The 22,488-nt window shown below is 38.7% G+C and overlaps 1 protein-coding gene across 5 annotated transcripts in view; it reads right to left on the minus strand.

Annotated features, from left to right (window-relative positions):
• Positions 1–22,488, minus strand: part of RAD18 (RAD18 E3 ubiquitin protein ligase) — a 157,801-nt gene that overhangs the window by 24,321 nt on the left and 110,992 nt on the right. For 4 of the 5 annotated variants that reach the window (XM_004460992.4, XM_012526145.4, XM_058288982.2 and 1 more), the window contains one exon: positions 250–312. The exons of the other annotated variant lie outside the window; for it this stretch is intronic. In XM_004460992.4, the coding sequence (XP_004461049.1) occupies positions 250–312 (63 nt within the window). The remainder of the gene's footprint in view (positions 1–249; positions 313–22,488) is intronic. 5 annotated transcript variants of the gene reach the window in all.

Raw genomic sequence — 22,488 nt, forward strand, 5'->3', positions numbered from 1 at the left:
TTATTAATTGCTGATAGGAATAATTTACCATAGAGAAAAAACTCCTAAGTAACCAGAGTTATTACTAGGATTCCATTTCTAAGCAGAAACATAGAAATAAGGAGTAAATCAAAACTCTTTACATTGATGTGTGTGATTTTTGTCTTTAAATCAAACGGCACAAATATTCTTTTGCTTGAAAATCAACTATTGAGAATTATAATTTCTCAAGTCAAAGTACATACGTATTTCTTGATTATGAGAACTCACTTATGTGATGCTTCCCAGGCTTCCTCTGCTTCTAGAAGATCTCTTATGATGTCTGAACTAGAACTAAAAAGATAAGTATATCAATTATTTCCAGGCAATAAAACCACTGTATGGTCCCATTTTTATAAAATTTTAGAAAATGCAGATTAGTCTATTAGTCTATAGTGGCAAAAAGCAGGCGTATAGACCAGTGGCTGACCAGGGGGTGTGGGGATATGGGGGTGTGGGGGCAGTATGGGCAAGGAGGGATACAAAGTAGCACAAGGAAACTTTGGAGATGATATTATCTTGATTATGGTGATGGTTTCATAGCTATATTCCTAAGGCAAAACTCATCAAATTGTGTACTTTAAATATTTATGGTTCATTAGACCTTAAATTAGATTTCAATACAACTGCAAAAAAATTAATAAATTAGCAATAATAATGAAAAAATCACTGAAGTTTATTAAGTAAACCCCTCCACATAAAAACTGGATCCTCTTAAATTTCCTCTCATGTCAACCCAAAATCAAACTGTGTTTTAAAAAACTGCATTCTAGGAGTCCCTAAGATATCAAGTTCTCAAGTGACTCTTAGCCCCTCTGTAACCAAAGAGAAGCAAAATTTAATTAATTTTACCAATGCTAATAATGAAATCCGTTTAATGCAGCCCACTTAAAAGTGCTTTGTAGAAAGTAACAAAAAAAGCACTTTATATTAATACCCTTATCCTATTTGTGCAGGGTAAAAAAGGTTACAGAGGGTATGTATTATTTCTTTAAAAGAAAAAAAACTGGGAAGTGGACTTGGCCCAGTGGTTAGGGCATCCGCCTACCACATGGGAGGTCCGCGGTTCAAATCCCCGGGCCTCCTTGACCCGTGTGGAGCTGGCCCATGCACAGTGCTGATGCGCGCAAGGAGTGCCCTGCCACGCAGGGGTATCCCCCGGTAGGGGAGCCCCATGTGCAAGGAGTGCGCCCCATAAGGAGAGATGCCCAGCACGAAAAAACATGCAGCCTAAGAATGGCGCCGCCCACACAGAGAGCTGACACGGCAAGATGACGCGACAAAAAGAAACACAGATTACCGTCCAGCTGACAACAACAGCAGCGGACAAAGACACAGCAAAATAGACACAGAGAACAGACAATGGGGGCGGGGGCAGGGAGAGAGACAAACAAACAAATAAATAAATAAAAGAAAAAAACTATTTTAAGGCTTTTATCATCTTGTTCTTACCCAAATAAATTCCTACCATTTAACTACATGTTTGTTTTTTAAAGGATATGTACATCAATATTAACACAGCCTCTCCTTAGACATCCAAGAACTAGAATGTCACAGTCATTGTGTGGATGACTCAGAAAAGCAGTCACTACTAGGCTGAGAAGGCTAAAACAAAGGAAAATTTCATTCTTTTTCAGATGAAAAATGATAGTGCCAGTATTTCTAATGATATTCAATCAAAGAACAAAAGTTAAAATTATTGAGATTAAAAGTGTTAAGGAAGACTTCTTAGCCACTTCTGACAAAACACTTTGAAGCATTATTTGCCTATGATGCCTAACAAAAAAGGCAACAAGGGTCATCAAATATAATTCTGTACCAAATTATTGCTTAATGGATTTCCCCTCAAATTCACTGTGTTTCATACATGCAATGGCCTATCTGGGAGGATTTCAACAGCACTGCAAATGTACTGACCCTCTAATATATCTGGCACAATGTTCCTAGTCATTTCAGGATAAGGCTCCTCATATGGTAATAGCAATACTTAGTATTTGTGGCTTGAGAAAATAAATGATGATGAAGAACTATTATAAATTCAGTAATACTTTGTTTACATTTTATCCATTATAGCAGCACGTGCATACATTTTAGAGTAGTACGTATATTTGAGATACTTTTAATTTCCCTCCCAACAATTCTTGATGTACATGTGTTTTTTGCAGAGCCATTGCAATAATTTCTCTATGCTCCTGAGTTGGGAACTGTTGATCTAGTCTCTCACAGTACCTAAGCATCTATTACTTCTTTACATTGGGAATAAAGTCAGTCTCTTGTCAATAGCCCACCCTCACTCCCCACCCCTAATTAACAGAGGAAGGTTACAAAGCATCCCTACTATTTCAGCTAAGTAAGCAGGATGGGAAGCCTGTTAACTAACTGAATATAGTCTGTGATAAATTTAACCTTGGGGCTTTCAAATCACCAGCACAAATCACTGATTTGTTAAAGGAAAATATTTGCAGTACATTAATGACACAAACCTAAGAGGTTTTTGCTAAATTACTCAGTGAAAACAGATGACAGAGGTTTACCAAAAAACACATCTAAAAAGTTTCCTGCAATCTTCTCTTCTGCCACTTCAATATCAATGTTCAGCAGAGTTGCACGGCTCCCTAATTTCATTAGTTCTTAATAGCTTTCCTTCTTTTTCAACTCAGCCACTAACCTGAAAAATAAGCAAGTCACTAACCTAAATGATAAAAAGTTTGGGAAGGAAGTGGCTGTGGCTCAAGCAATTGAGTTCCTGTTTACCATTTGGAGCACCTGGGTTTGATCCCTGGGACCTCCTGGTAAAATAGGAAAAAAGGTGTCCCAGACCTGCGCAGTGGAGAGAGAGCAAAAAGATGATGATGCAACCAGATAGGAAAAAATTGGGGGAGGTTTGAAGTTTGCCTAAAATGAAGTTTCAGAATTATCTGCTATTATCTACTGCTCCAATTCTGTTATCACTGAAAAACAGAATTTATTTTAGTACAACTAAAATACCAGACAAAACTTTATTTTAAAATACAGGGGAAGTGGACTTGGCCTAGTGGTTGGGGCATCCGTCTAACATATGGGAGGTCCGCGGTTCAAATCCCGGGCCTCCTTGACCCATGTGGAGCTGGCTCACGCACAGTGCTGATGTGCGCAGGGAATGCTGTGCCACACAGGGGTGCCCCTGCGTAGGGGAGCCCCACACGCGGGGGGTGCGCCCCGTGGGGAGAGCCACCCAGCGCGAAAGAGAGTTCAGCCTGCCCAGGAGTGGCGCCGCACACACGGAGAGCTAACACAGCAAGATGACGCAACAAAGGGATATGCAGATTCCCAGTGTCACTGACAACAACAGAAACAGACAAAGAGCACATAGCAAAATGGACACAGAGAACAGACAACTGGGGGGGGGGGAAGGGGAGAGAAATTAAATAAATAAATAAATAAATAAAAGTAATATAGTTACTATATTGCACTTCAAAGCCACCTTCCTGAAATTAATTATACAGTTTCAAAAACAAGATTTTACAAAGAGACTATTGGACATATTAGTCATATCAGATAGAAGCAATTAATACTTTTGAAGTTTTAGTCATTTTAATATGTCTTGAAGATCAAAAATCCCTTTAATAAACTTTCAAGATATCTAAACAGGATATGAACATCATATCCACAGGAGAAAATAAAACTCACTCCAGTATACCCAGGGTCAGAGCATGCACTACTTACACAGCTACAGCTTTTAAGTCTAGGATGAGGAACTCTTTCAAGAGTAAATTTTAGCTTCTCTACTACTTGGGTAGACCATGCTTTAAGAAACTGGATGAAAATGAGATTCAGATTACAGCTCCCCTATGGAATGGAGCTCTCTGATGCAATTGCCAGTATAAGCTAGAGTGTGATGCCATTATACAGATTAAATACATGTGAGAAAGACTTGTAGGAAAAAAACAGGAATCTTCAATTCTATGGAATTCTCAATCTCTGTTCAGAGAGAATCTAAAAGGCCTATTTAGAACATTCTCATTTGATTTCTCATACCATTTAGACCTTATTTTCAGTTCAAACTTTCAGAAGCAAAAGCTAACTCTTTTTTGTGCTTTGGCCAAGTTGGTCTTCCAATAAATTATTTTATTCTTGTCATTCTCTGACCAAAGTAGCACAACTTCTCACTGGGCAAACCATATCTTGATGTATTCCTTTTGTAATATGGTGTTTGATTCCACTAGTGAAGATCTTACCACCAAAACTGAAAAGTAAGATGCCAAATACTTCTGGCAAAAGTGTGGCCAGTAATGTCATTCAGAGAAAAAATCATATATTTTAGAGTCAGACAAAGTTTCCGTTTCAGTCCTATTTCTGTCATGTGGTTTTTTGTTTTTGTTTTTCCATGTCTCAGTATCTACATCTGTAAAGTCAGGATAATAACACATGTATGTCATTGGAATAGTTTCAAGATCAATGGGCATAACAAGAAAAAATTGTTTAGCATAGAGCTTGGGACATAGTAAGTGTTCAATAAATGTCAGTTCCATTTTCACAAAGCAGATTTGGGCCTGAATTGCATGAATAATTTCCTCAGTACTATGCTTCATTTTGCCATAAGAAACCTGATCACTATGTGCTCTGTTTTAATCTTTGATTTCCACTGTTTCTATGACACCACGGTGCAAATTCATCAGAACTTGTTATTTATCCAGCATGGCAGGTACAGAGGGTACTGTGGGGAAGGAAAAATGCAAACATCTGCTATAAAAATCGTGTGGATTAAGGGTTGGTTACAAGTGAGTTTCTCTACTATCCAGTGGTTACTTCCATCTGCAATCTTTTCTCTTTAACTGTGGCATTAATTTGAATAAGGCCGAATAGCTCCAAATTAAAAAACACTAAATCCTAAGGACAGATATTGGAGGATTGATGGAGAATATGCAATGCCTGCCAGACAATTATTCTTACATGATACCAGCTACCATGAATTCTTCCTCTATAGCTTCCTTAAACCACTAATTTTGGTCATTTTTTCCCTATTGGGTGAGCAATAACATATGCCAAATATTTTAGAAATTGGCTGACAATGATAATTTAATAGGATAGTAAATAACCTATGTTCGAAAAATCACTCAAAGGTGACAATAACAAAAATTACCATTTTGTGAGCAACTACCTCTACCAATCATTGTGATCATTTTTTTATGTACATTAGCTTGAATTCATAGAAACACCCTAAGTTTTATCCCTGTTTGAGAGATGGACAAAGGCTCAGAGAAATTACAATAGGGAGAAAAGCAGGGAAGTAACTCCACAGCTCCTCCTCTTCTTTTTTTTTTCTTTTTAAAGATTTATTTTTTATTTCTCTCCCCTTCCCCCCCGCCCCCACAGTTGTCTGCTCTCTGTGTCCATTGCTGTGTGTTCTTCTATCCTTATCAGCGGCACCAGGAACCTATGTTTCTTTTTGTTGCGTCATCTTGCTGTGTCAACTCTCCGTGTGTGTGGCGCCATTCTTGGGCAGGCTGCACTTTCTTTCGCACTGGGCGGCTCTCCTTATGGGGCGTACTCCTTGCGCGTGGGGCTCCCCTACGGGGGGAACACCCCTGCGTGGCACAGCACTCCTTGCGCACATCAGCACTGTGCATGGGCCAGCTCCACAGGGGTCAAGGAGGCCAGGGGTTTGAACCTCAGACCTCCCATGTGTTAGGCAGATGCCCTATCCATTGGGCCAAGTTTTCAACCAGTGGTAGCAGAAAAATAAAACACAACTAATCCACAAGAGTTAAGTATACCATTACCTCTCATGTATTGATCAATAAAGTTTTTTTTTTAAAGATTTATTTATTTTCTCCCCTCCCCCCACTGTTTTTGCTGTCTGTGTCCATTCATTGTGTGATCTTCGGGATTTATTTCTCTTTTTTTGGACTTCTCATTTTTTTTCTCTAGGATTCACTGGGATTCGATCCTGCGGACTTCTGATGTAGAGAGAGATTCCCTGTTAGTTGTGCCACCTCGGTTCCTGGCCTCTGCTGCACTTCACCTTGAGTCTCCCCTCTGTCTCTCTTTTTGCATCATCATCTTGCTGCGTGACTCACGTGTGCAGGCACTGGCTCACCACACAGGCATTGGCTCACCATGCAGGCAAGTACAGGCATGCTTTCTCTTCTTTTTCACCAGGAGACCCCAGGGATTGAAACTGGGTCCTCCCATATGGTAGGCAGAAGCCCTATCACTTGAGCCACATCCGCTTTCCTCAATAAAATTTTTATTCAGACAACCATCAACAAGGTTCATGGACAAGACAACATGAAGAATTTCACTGCTCTCTACTAGATATAGAAAAGGATAAACTGAAGAAAGCTTCATGTAAGAGAAAAAGACAGTACCAGAAAGAGCTTATCAAGTTATACATGTCAAATCTTTAATACAAGTTGAAACCAAACAACAATATTTAAGTTTATAAGGCCCTTTAATTTACAAAGCATTCACAATATATGATCATCTCATTTGCTTTTTAGAATAACCCAGGGAGGTTAACAGGGCTTTAACTATCACTGCATTTTATCCACGAGGAAACCGAAGCTGAGGGAGATTAATTCAACAACCTACCACGTACCAGGCACCCTTCTAGAGACACAAAGCCACTGGCTGAGCTGACCTCTCACCATGGGACAAAGTAGGACTGCTAGGTATGGGATTTAATGGAGTCATATTAATTTTACTGGCATAATGTCCTAGTATTTTAGCAAAAATAGATTCCCCCAAAATGAATGTTCCATTCATCCAAAGAACAGTCAATCTCATGTACCCCCAATTTAAGCTCTTTTGAGAATACAAAAGATGCTGAAGAACAATACTATACTCCTTTTCTTTTAAAATTTTCAACAAACAAAATTCACCCACTGAAACAGGATGAATCACTTTGCTTTTAGGGGTATTCTATATTCTAAAGTTCATAAATATTCCCAGAAAAAAAAGGCTATAACAAAATACAAAACAGTAATGTCTATTAGTAGAAAAAGAATGTGTGGCAACATTAAACACTTCACATTCTTAAGAGTTAAAAAGCTAAATGCAATGTGAATCTTCCAACAGCAATTATGAAGATTTAAAAAAAAAACACACAAAGCTTTCACTGAATTACAATAAAAGACTTACAATTTAGACTACTGTTCAGTTAATTTGATATTTTTAAAGACACTGTTTTCTCCTAATTTGATAAGAAACACTTATTTAGCAATTTTTCTAATAATTCCAGTGCCCCCTAAATTATACAATCCCATTACTATTTCAATCTTACTTAACAAACTTTATTAACTAATTTATGATGATGATGACACTGATAAAGATAATGATGATTTCCAAAACTTTATTTTAAAGAGTAGCTCTTTTTTTGTTGGTTTGCTTGGTTAAAGTAGATCAACATATTTTCATAGTTCTAAATCAAAATGACAGAAAAAAGATATATACTGAGAAGTCTCAGTCCCTCTTCTGTCCCTGTCCACTCCATTTCTCCTTGTCCCCAACACATAATCATTTTTATTAGTTTGTTGCATATCTTTCTAGTGTTTCATTACACAAAAACAAAAAATTTAAGTATACATTCTTTTTTCCCTTTTAGAAAAGAAATAGCATACTATATACGCTGTTCTAAATGTAGGTTTTTCATTCACAAACATGTCTTGGACATCTCTCCAAAGCACATAAAGGTTTTCTTTTTTTAGCAATCACTCAGTAACTATTGTGTAGATGTATTATAGTTATGTCGACCAGCATCCACTGATGGATACTTGAGTAGTTTCCAGTCTTTCCTTATTATAAGCAATGAGGCAATGAAAAACTTTATACATATTTCATATGTGTGCAGGTATATCTATAGGACAAATCTACCAGAAAACTGGGTAAAAAGTAAAAACAATAGTGCTTTTTGGTTGATCTAATGAGATTCCCCTCCTTAGAGCTGTACTATGTAGCAAATGAGAGTGCCTGTTTCTCCACAGTCTTGCTGCAGATTACATCATGAAACTTTAAGATTTTGCCAACCTGTTAAGTGAGAAATGGTTTTAATTTACATTTCTATTTCTGTAAACTATGTGTTTACGGCTTTTGCCCATTTTTCTATTGGGTTTGTGGGTCCTTTTCTTCTTAGTCTCTACATGTGCAAAAAAGAATATCTACTCTTGAATTTTTAAATAAGATCCTGGGGGAATGGATGTGACTCAAGCAGTTGGGTGCCTGCCTCCCACAAAGGAGGTCCCGGATTCGGTTCCTGGTGCCTCCTAAAGAAGACAAACGACAAGAAGACATCAAGCAAAAACAAGCAACAACAAGCAAAAACAACAAGCAAGATAATGGGCAAAAAACAAATGAGCAGGGAGTGGATGTGGCTCAAGCAGTTGAGTCCCTGCCTCTCACATGGGAGGTCCTGGGTTCGATTTCCGGTGCCTCATCAAGAAAAAAAAATCCTGTCAAACTTCTATAAAAGATAAGCTGTTAGCATGCTTCTTCAGTGTCAAAAATATTTCTATTAAATTTTATTTTAAGGGTAAACATCATTTTTTAAAGCTACATATTTGAAATTTTTTCAGTTGATAGGGAAGTAATTTCAAAACAAGCATCTGTTATATTTAATTTTAATTCCAGCTCCAATTCAAAATCAAATTTGTCTGATTACTTCTCCTACCTGACAATGTCCTCTGTAATCAATGCCAAAACTGAAGTGACCACTTACTCTGAGCCTGTGCATTTATAGCTAAACATACTGAGAAAAAATACCACTGTGCTGAACAATCTCATGTAAAATTCTTCATTGCAAATCTCGAATGGGCTATCCTCACTACCAGGTAATCCTACAATACTTACGTACTATGCTCAGCATCCCACTCTCCAAAAAGACTATTTCATATGTTCTCAAATCTCCTACCTGCCATGCTAACTCTACTCTCAGTTGATGAACTTGCCTCAACTACTTTAAGAAAATAAAAGCAATCAGGCAGGAACTTGTTGATCATACTTCCACTAGATCTCCCCAACTGTACAGTACCCACATTCTCTCTTCACTGTGGGTGACTCAGCCTGTTTCTGTCAAGGCCATCCCTTCTGCATGTGCCTTAAATCCCAACTGCTGTTGCCTTCTCAGTACTTTACCCATCCAATTAGCTCCCTCCCCTCATCAGTTTCTCCCTTTCTACTTCATCATTCCCACTTAATCCCTCAAAATACAGCCCACATCTCTACTGTCCTTTACAGCAAAAGTTACTGAGAATTGTCAATATATGCTGTCTTTACTTTCTCCCCTCAGATGATGTTCACAACCCACTCTAATCAGTCTTGCCTCATACCCAACTGCCTAAGACTATTCCTCCTAAGACTTTTTTTTAAAAATTTCTCCCCACCCCCTTATTGTTTTGTACTTGCTGTGTCTGTTCATCTTCCTTGTGTTAAGAGGAACTGGGAGCCGGACCTGGGACCTCTGATGTGGGAAGGAGGTGCCTAATTGCTTGAGCCACCTCCACTCCCTGCTTTGTGGTGTCTCTCATTATGTTTTTCCTCCCTGCATCTCTTGTTGTGTCATCTTGTTGCATCAGCCCGCCACACCAGCCCCAACCTCTGCTCCCTGCTTTTGTTGTGTCTCTCACTATGTTTTTTCTTCTTGAGTCTCTTGCGTCAGCTCACTGTGCCTGCCTATCGCACCACCTCGCTGTCTTCTTTAGCAGGCACCGGCATCCAAACCAGTGACCTCCCATGTGGTAGGCGGGAGTCCAGTCACTTGAGCCATATCCCCTTCCCCCTCTAAGACTTTTATGTTGTGAAACTCACCAGTACCTTCTCTGGCCTCACCTTACTTGACTGCTCAATCCCATTTATAAACCAGCTGCTACTCACTATAATGTGTTACTATCAACTCTATACATTTCCACACTTTTACAGTCAAGTTAATTAAAACTTCTACATACATTAACCATTAGGACTCTTTCACAGCCCTCCTCTTATCTCCTAATAACCTAAACTCTAGGCTTTAACTCCATGTGTTTATTCTTTGTATTTCATTCATATTAGTGAGACCATGCAATATCTGTCTTTTTGTGGAGCCATCCATTTAAAAAAATATATATCATATTACATCAGATCAGATTAATATTAGTAAGATATCAGCTGGTCTCCAAATTGATCTACAGATTCAATGCAATCTCAAACAAAATTCCAGCAGACTTTCTTGGTAGCAAATGACAAATTGATTTTAAAATTTATGTGGAGTTGCAAAGGGCCTAGAATTGCCAAAATGATCTTGAAAGACAATGAGAAAGGTGGGGACTCACATTACCTGACTTACTTTATATAAAGCTACAGTAATCGAGAAGGTGTTGTATGGACATAAAGATAAACAAATAGATCATGGAACAAAGTCTAGAAATAAAACCATACAGATACCATCAACTGGTTTTCAACAAAGGCAATGAGGTAATTCAATAGAGAAAGGACAGTCTTTTCAACAAACATGCCTGGAATAATTGGCTCTTTATGTGGGCAAAGTGGATTTCAATTAACACTTTACACTGTACACAAAAATTAACCCAAATTGGATCTCAAATCTAAACATGAAAAAGGAAAACATTATTATCTTTGTAACCTTTGAGAGGGCAAAGATTTCCTAAATAGGCTCTAGAAAGTACCACCATAAAGAAAAATAATAAATTAATTTCATGAAAATTTAAAAAATAGTTTATATTTATCAAATACACTGGTAAGAAAAAGAACAGCCACAGACTGGGTAAAAATTTCACAATACCTATGTCTAACAAAAAACTCGTATTCAAAATATATAAACATTTCCTATAAGTCAATAATTTAAAGAAAAACAACTCAATTTAAAAAATGGATAAAAGATTTGAATAGCATTTTACAAAGGAAAATATAAAAGTGGTCAATAAACCCATAAAAAAAGAGTCCAATACCATTAATTACCAGGGAAATACAAATTAAAACTTTAATGAGATACAACTACACATCCATTGGAAAGCTAAACTTGAGAAGAATGATACTACCAAGTGTTGGCAAGAATTCAGAACACTGGAACTTCTTACATATGGCTGGTAGGAATGTAAAATGGTATGATCACTTTAGAAAACCATTTGGCAATTTCCTGTTTGCCTACCCTGCAATTCCAGTTTTAGGTATCTACCCAAGAGAAACGGAAATATATATAGATACAAATATATATATATATATAAGAATGTTTACCGAAGTTTTATTTATAATAGACGCAAACTGGAAGCACTCCCAAAATCCATAAAAAGATGATAAATAAGTAACAGGATCTCCATATAAATAGATAATAGATACTATATAGCAATGAAAAATGGGTTACTGGTACATACAATAAATAAATAAATCTCAAAAAGAGTATGGTGAGGGAAAACAGACCAACATATAAGACTTTAACACTGGATATTCCATTTATAAGAAATTCTGAAGTAGGTGGGAAAAAAACACAATGGGAGTGGGAACTGACAAGAAAGAGGAATGAGGGATCTCTCCAGCATGATGAAAATATTCTATATGTTGTGAAGCGGACTTGGCCCAGTGGTTAGGGCATCCATCTACCACATGGGAGGTTTGCGGTTCAAACCCCGGGCCTCCCTGACCCGTGTGGAGCTGGCCCATGCTCAATGCTGATGCGCACAAGGAGTGCCCTGCCACGCAGGGGTGTCCCCCGTGTAGGGGAGCCCCACGTGCAAGGAGTGCACCCCTTAAGGAGAGCTGCCCAGGGCGAAAGAAAGTGCAGCCTGCCCAGGAATGGTGCCGCCCACACTTCCCGTGCCGCTGACAACAACAGAAGCGGACAAAGAAACAAGACGCAGCAAATAGACACAGAGAACAGACAACCGAGGAAGGGGGGGAATTAAATAAATAAATAAATCTTTTAAAAAAAAAAGAAAAGAAAATATTCTATATGTTGACAGAGGTGTGAGTTACACAAGTATATGCACTTGTCAAAAGTCATCAAAACATACTCTTTATTTCACTGTGTAATGTACACCTCAACTTACAACAAAAATAAAAAAAAAAAGATCCTATCACTTGCATATTTAAAACCCTCCAATGTCTTCTCATTGCCCTCAGAATAAAATCCTAACTCCTAGCCAAGCCCTCCACAATTTGACTCTACGTCTTTGAACTTACCTCCCTCTACTCTTCCTCTTACCACCCAATGAGGGATGAAACGGGGTCCCTGTTATGGGACGAGCGGGGTCCCTGTTGCGGGACGAGTGGGGTCCCGTTGTGGGACGAGAGGGGTCCCTGGCGTGGGAAGAAAGCCTCGTACGGCCGCTGAGGCTTCCCTCGGGGGCTCCGAAGGCGTGGAGGGCGCACGACCCAGGAAGGAGTCGCGGAGACAGGCTGATGGCACAAGTCTGGTTTATTGCGGGAGGGGATGCAGATTTATAGGATTGGGGAGTGGTGTGGCGGGTTCTGATTGGCTAGGGCAAATGCTGTTTCCATATAAGGCAATGTTCTGGCATTGGGCTAGTGATTGGCCAGGAGAGTATGTGCTAACTCTTGATAGGCTGACACTGTTACTAAGCTGATAGGTGGTTGTAAGCTGTTGTTGGGCAAACAGCGTACTAAGAGATTAGGTTTAAGGGAGGGGGGAGGGGAAGTGAGAGCTGGGCTAGGCGGGAGATAGGAAGGGGGAGGGCGGTGCCCGCTAGCCGTTAGCAGCAAAGGCCTAGTCAGGCGTGGTCACCTTGTCTAGGCCCAGTGGGCAGAGGCGGTGTCACCTCTTGCCGCACTGTTTGCCACTGAGGCAAGCCGGGTGCCCCTCCTCCCACAACCCAATACGTTCTAGCTTTACCACTCTTCTTCCTCATGCTATAGCATGCTGAGCATGCCCCCACTGGAGCCTTTCATTAGTTGTTCCCCCTGTCTACAGTGTCTAATCTTAACTTGGCTGGCTCTTCATCATTATTTAACTCTTGGTTTAACTATCACCTCTTCAGAGAGCCTACCCAAACCCCAGTTCCTCTGTCTATACCATCTATTGCATTTCTTTTTTGCCATCTGTGACAGATTGATGCATGATGGACCCCAGAAAATCATGTCCTTGGAGCTAATCCATTCCTGTGGGTGTGAACCTATTGTAGGTGGTGGCACTTCAGTATGGCTTGACCGAGTGTGGGTCGTACTCCTCTTACTGGATCCTTTATAAACTGGATGAATACTAACAGACCCATAGGCACTCAGAGAGAAATCCAGAGAAGATGAGAGAGAAAGTCACATATGGAGCAGCCAGAAGTTGAAAGCAATGGAGCCAGAGGAGAAAGCAGAGACTGGCAGATGCTGCCATGTGCCTTCCCATGTGAAAGAGGAGTGCAGGTTCTTGGGCAGCCATTTGGACACTTTTCTCAGTCTCAGAACTGTAGGCTTGAAAGCCAATAAACCCTCAGTGCAAAGGTCAATCCATTTCTGGTATACTGTTTTCAGCAGCTTTTAGCAAACTAAAACAGCATATGACATTTTTTTTTTCTTGTTTATTCATTCACTTAACTGTTAATAAAATAGTGGATTTAATCTGTCCTGTTCAGTGTTTTATCCCCTATGCCTGGAAATATCGTTTGGTATATAATAATTCCTATAGCAGGCACTTGGCTAGCCATAAACCAAATCCATTTCCTCTTCTTCCTAGGCATAAAGTTAAACGTTTTCTAGTCTCCACTGAGGGTAATGCTGGTCCATGAAACTGAGTTCAAGCCAAAATGAGACCTACAATGTGATGGAGAGATTAAATAATCCCAAATAGGACACAGTACTGTTGATCTCTGAATTGTGAAATGACCAGATTACTCTTGGTAATTGAAAAAGACATGGTTAAAAGCCACTAACTCTTGAGTACCTGGGGATGGATTAACCAATACATTGAGACTGAAAAAAAAAAAAAAAAAGCTGAAAGCAACAAGCATTCAACCTGATATGCATGCCTGCCCAATTCAGGCCCCTTTCTCCTTATTTGAAAAATGGAAGGTAGGTTAAGAAAGAAATAATTAATAAAAACTTAAAGGCGTTTCTGGCTGTTTTTCATCAAGCCATTGTTTGTGGCAGTTTGAGATTATTTTATGAATCCCCCAAACAGAAAGATTATATTTCTAAACTAATCTATACCTCTGGGTGTGACACTCTTTGATTGGATTATATCAGTGGGTCATGATTCATTTTGAGTCTCTACCCTCTTGCTGGGTTTCATATAAACGGACATTCACACAGACAAAGGAAAAGAAGGAAACTCATATTTGACTCTCCAATGCCAGAGAGAGGATTGCTTAAGCACAAAGCCTTAAGAGGGTGGGCCCACAGAGCGGCTCAAGAGGAGACCAGCCCTGCAATATGTCTGAAAGCTTACAGGTGAACTTGGGGAGAGAGTGGAACAGCCGAGACTGATATGGAAGGCCTGAAAGGAGACAAACCCTATGCCAGCTTGCAGGAGAAATTGGAAACAACTCAGCGAAGCCCTTAAGCCTAAGAGAGGAAACCCAGAAGGGAAGGCAGAGACCAGGCAGAGATGGCATATATTTTTTAAGGAAGTACATTAGGTTAATTCCAAATTCAGAGTCCACTTGGCTCTCTAAAAAAAGTCAAATTTTAAATATTAAACACTTGGGCTTATTTTTAACATAAGTTTTAGAAACAAGAGAGGATACCAACTTGGAGAGTCTAATGTAAAGGGAATTTTTCTTTTAATTTGCAAAAAAATTTCAGTGTTATCACTAGATACTGACTCAAACTCTCAAGTTAAATGGGTAAGGGAGCAAAATCCTGATGCTTCATTTGTTTTTACTCTTTTTACTGTCAGCAGTATAAATGATGAAATACAAATAAAACCAAATAGTAAAAGATAAGGAGATCACAGGTTACAATATATTCAGCCCCACAAGGAGAAAAAAAAGACAAGCAACATCTCAAAGATGATTTAAGAAACTTTAACTTGATGGTTAGAAGGGTTAGAATAAATGCTCTAAAATGTATGAGAATCATCTCTCCAAAACTATAGCTACCATGAATTTTTAAAGTTCTAATCCATATTTCTAATTTTTATCTGTACTGTTAACCACACTCTAGTAACAGGTTATTAATGGCTCTAATAAAATGTACTTACTAGAAAAGAGAAGCATACTAAAGCCACACACTAATGAAATCTTAAAGTGGCTTACGCGAAAAGCAAAGAAACAAACCTCCACATTGGAAAACTATCACGCTTTAATGCTTGAATCCCTCTGAAACACAAGAACAATGTGCACCACTTATGTGGTGAAATCAATACGACTGAGCAACATCAGCGATTTTATATGCACCCATGTTCCAGAATGAGATTGGCTTTGAGTATTGAGCTGAAGTAAAAAGAACAGAGGAGACATGCAACTCACACTGCATGCCCTTCTAACAAAGCAACCATACAATCTTATCACCCCAACCCAGACACTTCAGAGAGTGATTCAGAGTACTATCAATAATTATGCTAAGACTAGAAGTGGAAGTCAGCCTATCTCAGGAAAGCCAGAACATATGGTCATTCTATGTCTGATACTTTGAGAAAAATCCATTAAAATGCTAACAAAGGAAGTAATGGTTTCTGTGATGTGGCCAGACAAAAGTTCTGATGTAACTAATATTGTAAAGGGGAAAAACTTGGGCTGAGAATTACTGGTCTTCAATTCTATTCACTGAATGACCTTAGGTAAGTCGCATTACCTCCTTTCCCTTATCTGTGAAATGAAGTTACTATATTTAGTGACTAACTTGAAAATGTTTGCATTCTACCCTAACAGTGCATTTTTCCCGGGTGCTAAGGAAAGCAATTTTTAAAATTCAACTTTATAAAAGTATTCCCATGTTATGCCAACCAAAACTCTCAACACTATAGCCACCATGCCAAAACCTCAAGTGATGATCAGACACTGCCAAATGCTATGAGACTGAAAGTACAATTTGGTAAAGGACCCAGAAGGAACTGCCAATTTAAGCATTTTAGATACGTAAGAAATGATCAATTGTGGTATTTTAAAACTCTCTCTCCTGGTACAATAAACTAAAGGGCTTAAAGTAATTTTACAGAGAATCTTTAGGTCATGGCAGTTCATGAATTTGGTAAAAACAAAAATATTTGCCATCTAGGTGGACTCAGAATGCTGAAAAATCAAGTATTATGAAACAAACAAAAAGCTACTATAAAGAAGGTCATCAGATCACCCAATAAAAATGTGTAATAAAAAAACCCAAAAGGTAATGACATGAACTGCCTGAGAATAAAAGGAAGTCTTACTGTTTAACAGCAAATATCCCTTGGCAAAGAATACTGAAGATAAGAATGTTTGTACATTCACATTGTTTTTGAAGAACCACTATTCAAATCATTTCTACAATCATATATTCACTAATAAAAAGTGTAATCAAAGAGGATGAGTCATGTAAATTTATGCATATTTTCTTCTGTGAGGTGAAACAATTGTGCTAGTAAAAATACTAGCACAATAATGAAAAGTTGATAGAAATAAAATGGAGAGGAAAACATAATTCTTCCCTCATGGTACATTAGCTTATATAATTTCAACAAAGTACAAAATAATAGCACATTTTAAAGAATGCATCAAAACAGGATTATATTAACATATAAGAGTAAATGTAACATATTAAGTGAAAGGAAAAGAATAGGTTCAATAATCAAAGTTATTACAACCCAGAAGCAGTGTTCAATTTACCAATGAAGAACAATAAGAAATAAAGTTCTGATGACTTCGGTTTTTAGAGAAAAGTGGCACTCACTGGGAGGAGGAGACTGACATGACTGCAGGCGGGAAATTTATTGAGAAGCTCTCGCAATGGAGGGGGTTCTGAAGAATAGACTTCAGCCCGCTCCTGGAAAGGGGGGATTTGAATTTATATACATTTCTAGGCGGGGAAATGATAGTTGGTGAGAGGGGGTCAAGGGTCCGAGAGAGGTGCAGGGCCAATATGAAGATCTAAAGGTGAAAATTTTCCCTTTTATGGCTAGAGGGCAGTGGGTTAGGTGTTATGTTTTCTTGGAATGCTGGAGGAGCAGGTGGCGCTTTGATCACGAGGGAGTGAAGGTCTCAATCTCCCAGTACTCCTGTTTCCATGTGGTTTCTTTGTTCAACCTTTAGGGGAAGTGCTGTGCTGTTAGGCACGTAGGCTTATGGGGGGAAGACTAGTATTTCCTCAAAGCACATCAGGGGGAACTGAGTCACAGCTTGTTAATTATATCAAACCTAGTGGGGGGGATCCTCTAACAGTTTGCCAACATTAAATATATTCTTTGAATATTTTCATATCAATATTCCTCTTTATTTTGATGTTGTGATGTACTTTTTAAAAGAAAACCTTTTTGTTTAGAATAGTTTTGCATTTACAGAAAAATTGCAAAGATAGTACAGAAAGTTCCCATATACTCCATACCTAGTCTCCTCTAAATGTTAATATCTTATATTAGTATGATACATTAGTCACAACAAATGAATCAATATGATAAATTATTAAGTAAAGTCCATATTTTAATCAGATTTCCTTAGGTTTCACCTGATGTCTTTTTCTGCTTCAGGATCCCATATTACATTTAGTCTGCCTATCTCCTTAGCTCCTCTTTGTTGTGATGGTTTCTCAAGACATGCTTTGTTTTTGATGACTGTGACAACTTTGAGGAGTACTGACCAAGTATTTTGTAGAATGGTCCTCAGATGGGGTTCCATCCGATGTTTTTTCACTATCAGACAGGTTATGATTATTTGGAGGAAGATCAGAGAGGTTAAGGGTCACTCTCATCACATCCTATCAAAGGTACTTACTAGCAAAATGACAGCACTGTTGATGTTAACCTTGATCACCTGTGTCAGGGGTAGTTTTTAAGTTTTTTCCACCGTGAAGTTATTCTTTTCTTTCCATACTGTAATCTTTGGAAGGAAGTCACTAAGCTTAGCCTATACTTAAAGGGTATTGGGTGTTATGCTCTACCTCCCTGACAGTGGAGTTTCTAGCATAAATTATTTGGAATTCTGCACAGAAGATCTATTACCTATTATATTTATATCATTATGGACTCATACATATTTACTGTATACTTTATGTTATAATCCAACACTACATTATTTATACTGCTGTTTAAGTTATTCTAGCTTTGGCCATTGAGAGTTCTTTCCTTTGGTCCTGTATACCTTTGACATACCCTGACAATTGTGTTTTTTTTTTTTTAGGACTTCTTTACTTTCTGGCATTAAAAAATGCTCCAGACTTAACTATTTCCTGCTTCAGCTCTAGAATTAACTATTTCTCCAAGGAACCCTCTTCTTATTTATTGGGGAAGGGTATTAGAAATAAAGATCTGGGCACTGGGTATGCTCATTGCTACTGGAGTGTTGTTACTTCTAGATCATCTCAGCTGAGGAAGCAAGGAAATATATGTGTATATACCAGGCAGATAACATAGACATACCTATAAATATTTCTATATGTATCCATCTCTATTTATTTTAAGTGAAACACAAATTCATACTGATATCTCCAACTGTAATCCATTATTACCTGGACCATTCTAGCCTCCTCTCTTATTTATCTGTAATCTCCTACTCCCACAGTGAGAAACATGCCTCCCAACACCCACCTTCCATCTTAAGACAGGGATACATATCTAATATCACAGAGAAGACTATGCTAAACTACAAATAGGTAGAATTAGAGAAAATGTTTCTAAATTGGAAAGGTCAGGAAGACTCTTCCACAAATATGAGAGGGCCACACACTGGTGCAAATCAAATACAGATAAGTACACTTTGAAATACTACTAATTCTTAAACATGAAGAAGTAATTCTTGTTAACAACAACAAACATCTAGAAATAATTACCATTAAGTATGCCAAATAGAAGGTTTTTGTTTTTAAATGTCCGAGGGCTCAAAGTCAATTAATATTGACATCTAGTAACAAGGTGTTTTTAAAGACTTCCCCAAAAAGGACCATTCTGCCACACCCAGTAGAGCAACTTTAGAAGAGGATGTTTATATACACCACCAATCCCAATAATAGTACTCCTAATTGTCAGGGAGCAAATAAAGCAGAATAATAAGAAAATAACTCCAGGCAAAGAACTCCTAGTTCTGAAATTGTAATTTTCTGCCTAAGGCCAAGAGATTTTTATTTAGTATGTTGGTCAACTTCAGTTTGATGATGAACTTCTTTGTACTTCAGTTTATTATCACACAAGGTGAAAAAATAAATTTCTCAAGAAGCACATCTTCTCCCTTCAGTGTCTGAACTCATTTGGCTCAGAGCTTTCTAGATAATCTAATCTTTTCCCCCTTACATCTACTTGCCTATCACTTCTTTAATAGCCCCCAGACATACTTGTCCCTTTTCTTCTTGGCAGCAATGGGCAAGTGAACTTGGCAAATGAGAGCATAGAGATGCAGTGAGCTCTGAAAGGCTCACATACTTTCCTACATTCTCTTGGGCTAGAGCTACAGGCTAAAGCCATTTTTCCTACCTTCCTGTTGGGAATCACTCCTTAGGCAGATCCCATTGGTGCCCTGCTCCTTTCACCTCAGGGTAAAAGGCCTGGATTCCAACTGTCAGTGCCTTTGCCTGAGGGTGTTCCTTTGTTGCTTGCTAGAGCCTGCTCTACAGCCCCCAACCAATGACTGGCATAAGTGCCCCCGCCCCTCGGGCACATAACTCTGACTTGAGTGTTTTAAATCAAGTCCCAGCTTCCCAATGATGATGAAACTTCAGTTGCCCACAGTAGTATCTTCTTCGATAACATGCCCCTTGTATTATTAAGCCAAAGAGGTGCTGATGTGAAATACCAGAAATCTTTTGGCTTTTATAAAGGATATTTATTTGGGGTAGAAATTTAGTTACCAGGCCATAAAGTATAAGTTTACTTCCCTCACCAAAGTCCTTTGCCATGTGTTGGAGCAAGATGGCTGCTGACATCTGCCAGTGTTCAGGCTTCCTGGGTTCCTCTCTTCCCAGGGTTCATTCCTCTCCAGGCTCAGTTTCTCTGTTTTCTCCACAAGACCAGCTGTAGACTATTAGACTCTCTAGGCTGTCTTTCTTCACAAGGCCACTTGTAGATTATTAGGCTAACAGCTTGTTTCTCTTCCCAGGGCCTTCTCTCTTTCCTCACAAACAAGCTCCTCTGTGTGCTTACTTCCCAGGGCTCCAGCTCAAGACTCCAGCATCAAAACTCCAAGTATGTCCTTTGCCATGTCTTTTATCACCCTACTTATGGGGCCAAATCAAAGCCTTAATCATAATTTAATCATGCCCAGGTAGAGACCAGTTTATAAACATAATCCAATATCTATTTTTGGAATTCATGAACAATATCAAACTGCTACAGTCCCTTAAAATGTTGTCTTCCCTTTCCTGTCTTACTTCCCCACTCCTCTACAGTGTTTTCCCTTTACTTCCCAAATAAACCACTTCCACTCAAATCCTTACCCCAGCACCTGCTTTTCAGGAAATGAAATCATTTCAAGAAATGTATATTTTCATTCTTTTAAGAATGTGAAAAGTAAGTCTGCTTGACTATAGCAGTATATCAGAGATGGGAGAACATGAACTTTGAGATCAAAAAGACCTGGCTCAGATCCTGGTTTTGCCAGATTATTATTAAACTCCTTATCTTTCATTTCCACATCTCTAAAATTGGTTTGTCCATGTACTAAATGGTATATGTAATACTCCTAGCACTTAAATAATACTTATAGAAACTATACAGTTTACTGCCTACATTAACATGACTTTAATACTCACCATCGCCATCAATATAATTTAACTATTCCATGAGAAAATAGTTGCAAATAACTCTAATTTTGATCCAAAAATTTAAAGACGTATCAACTTTTTAAAAGAAAGCATCAAAGTATGTAAACTCCAGGACTCTTCGAACTCCTTGCCTCAAAATCCTCATCTTCTTGTTTCTACCAATCCTAAACTTTTCTATCATGATCCAAGATCTGGCATTGAAAGGTCTGCCTGAAACTAAATGACAAAATTTCAATAAACATTCCAACTTTGCCCTTCGGCTCTGAAAGGCTCCTCTGATTATATTCCTTTACGAAGCAATAAACTGGGTCTGGTCTTATCAACAGGCTGCCTATTGCCAGCATCCAGCATTCCTTAGATGAATGTCACAAGGCACTTATTTTTTTAAGATTTCCTCCATTATTTTCCAATTTACTCAAAATTTAAGAAAGGGTGGAATTTAACTATTATTTAAATTTCCCACAGACAGTAATCAAGATTTTTTCATGTTTCTTTTTTACTCTCTTGATACTAAGAATTCTGGACAGACAGCTCTTTCAAAAATGACTGAAAGCAAAATCATCAAACAAATGGCCAGCCAACAGTGGGACTTTTTGTGTGTCTGCTATTGTGTGTACTGTGTGTCTGTGTTGGACTTTGCTACAAAAAGATGCTTCTACTAACAGCATCAGAGGAGAAGAGGTGACTGTTTTGAAAGGACTTGTGAAAAGTTAAAATTTATTCACTCACACCTTATCTGACTGAGTTTCTTTTATGACCAAGCCCTATTATCTGCAGAAAGTCTCACCTAGGATAGGAATAGAAACTTGGTCACCAAGCAATGAAATCAAGGGGTCTTTGTGAGTACTGAAATCACAGTCCTCACTTCCTTAGCACACCTTTTCTAACATACCAAGAGAGACATAACTATTATCAGGCTGGTTCTGAAAGGCTGACTAAAATAAATAAAAGCCATACTCACCATCCCATCTAGACTCCTTACTACCACTTGTTTTGGTCAATTGATCATAATAGAAATCCTTCTTCTTAGAAAATCTCTAGATGTATAAAGTCAGTATTTCTCTCCCTTTTATTATCTGTAAGTTTCCTTGATTATTGACAATGAATGTCTTTTTTTTTTTTTCAAAGATTTATTTATTTATTTAATTTCCCCCCTCCCCCGGTTGTCTGTTCTCCGTGTCTATCTATTTGCTGTGTCTTGTTTCTTTGTACGCTTCTGTTGTTGTCAGCCGCACGGGAAGTGTGGGCGGTGCCATTCCTGGGCAGGCTGCACTTTCCTTCACCCTGGGCAGCTCTCCTCACGGGCGCACTCCTTGCGTGTGGGGCTCCCCTACGCAGGGGACACCCTTGCGTGGCACGGCACTCCTTGCGCGCATCAGCACTGAGCATGGGCCAGCTCCACACGGGTCAAGGAGGCCCGGGTTTTGAACTGCAGACCTCCCATGTGGTAGACGGATGCCCTAACCACTGGGCCAAGTCTGTTTCCCGACAATGGATGTCTTAAAAAAATTTTAATAGCTACAAAGCTAAAAGAAATTCATATGCTTTATCCAGGTTTCCTGATGGTTAAAATTTTGCCACATTTGCTTTCTCCATGTGTGTGGTTGAGTATATATATGTCATTTTTTAACCATTGAGATTAACTTGCAGACATCATGCCGCTTTAGCTCAGTGTGCATT

This window comes from Dasypus novemcinctus, chromosome 26 (assembly GCF_030445035.2).
Source record: "Dasypus novemcinctus isolate mDasNov1 chromosome 26, mDasNov1.1.hap2, whole genome shotgun sequence".
In the NCBI taxonomy this organism is placed as follows: Eukaryota; Metazoa; Chordata; class Mammalia; order Cingulata; family Dasypodidae; genus Dasypus; species Dasypus novemcinctus.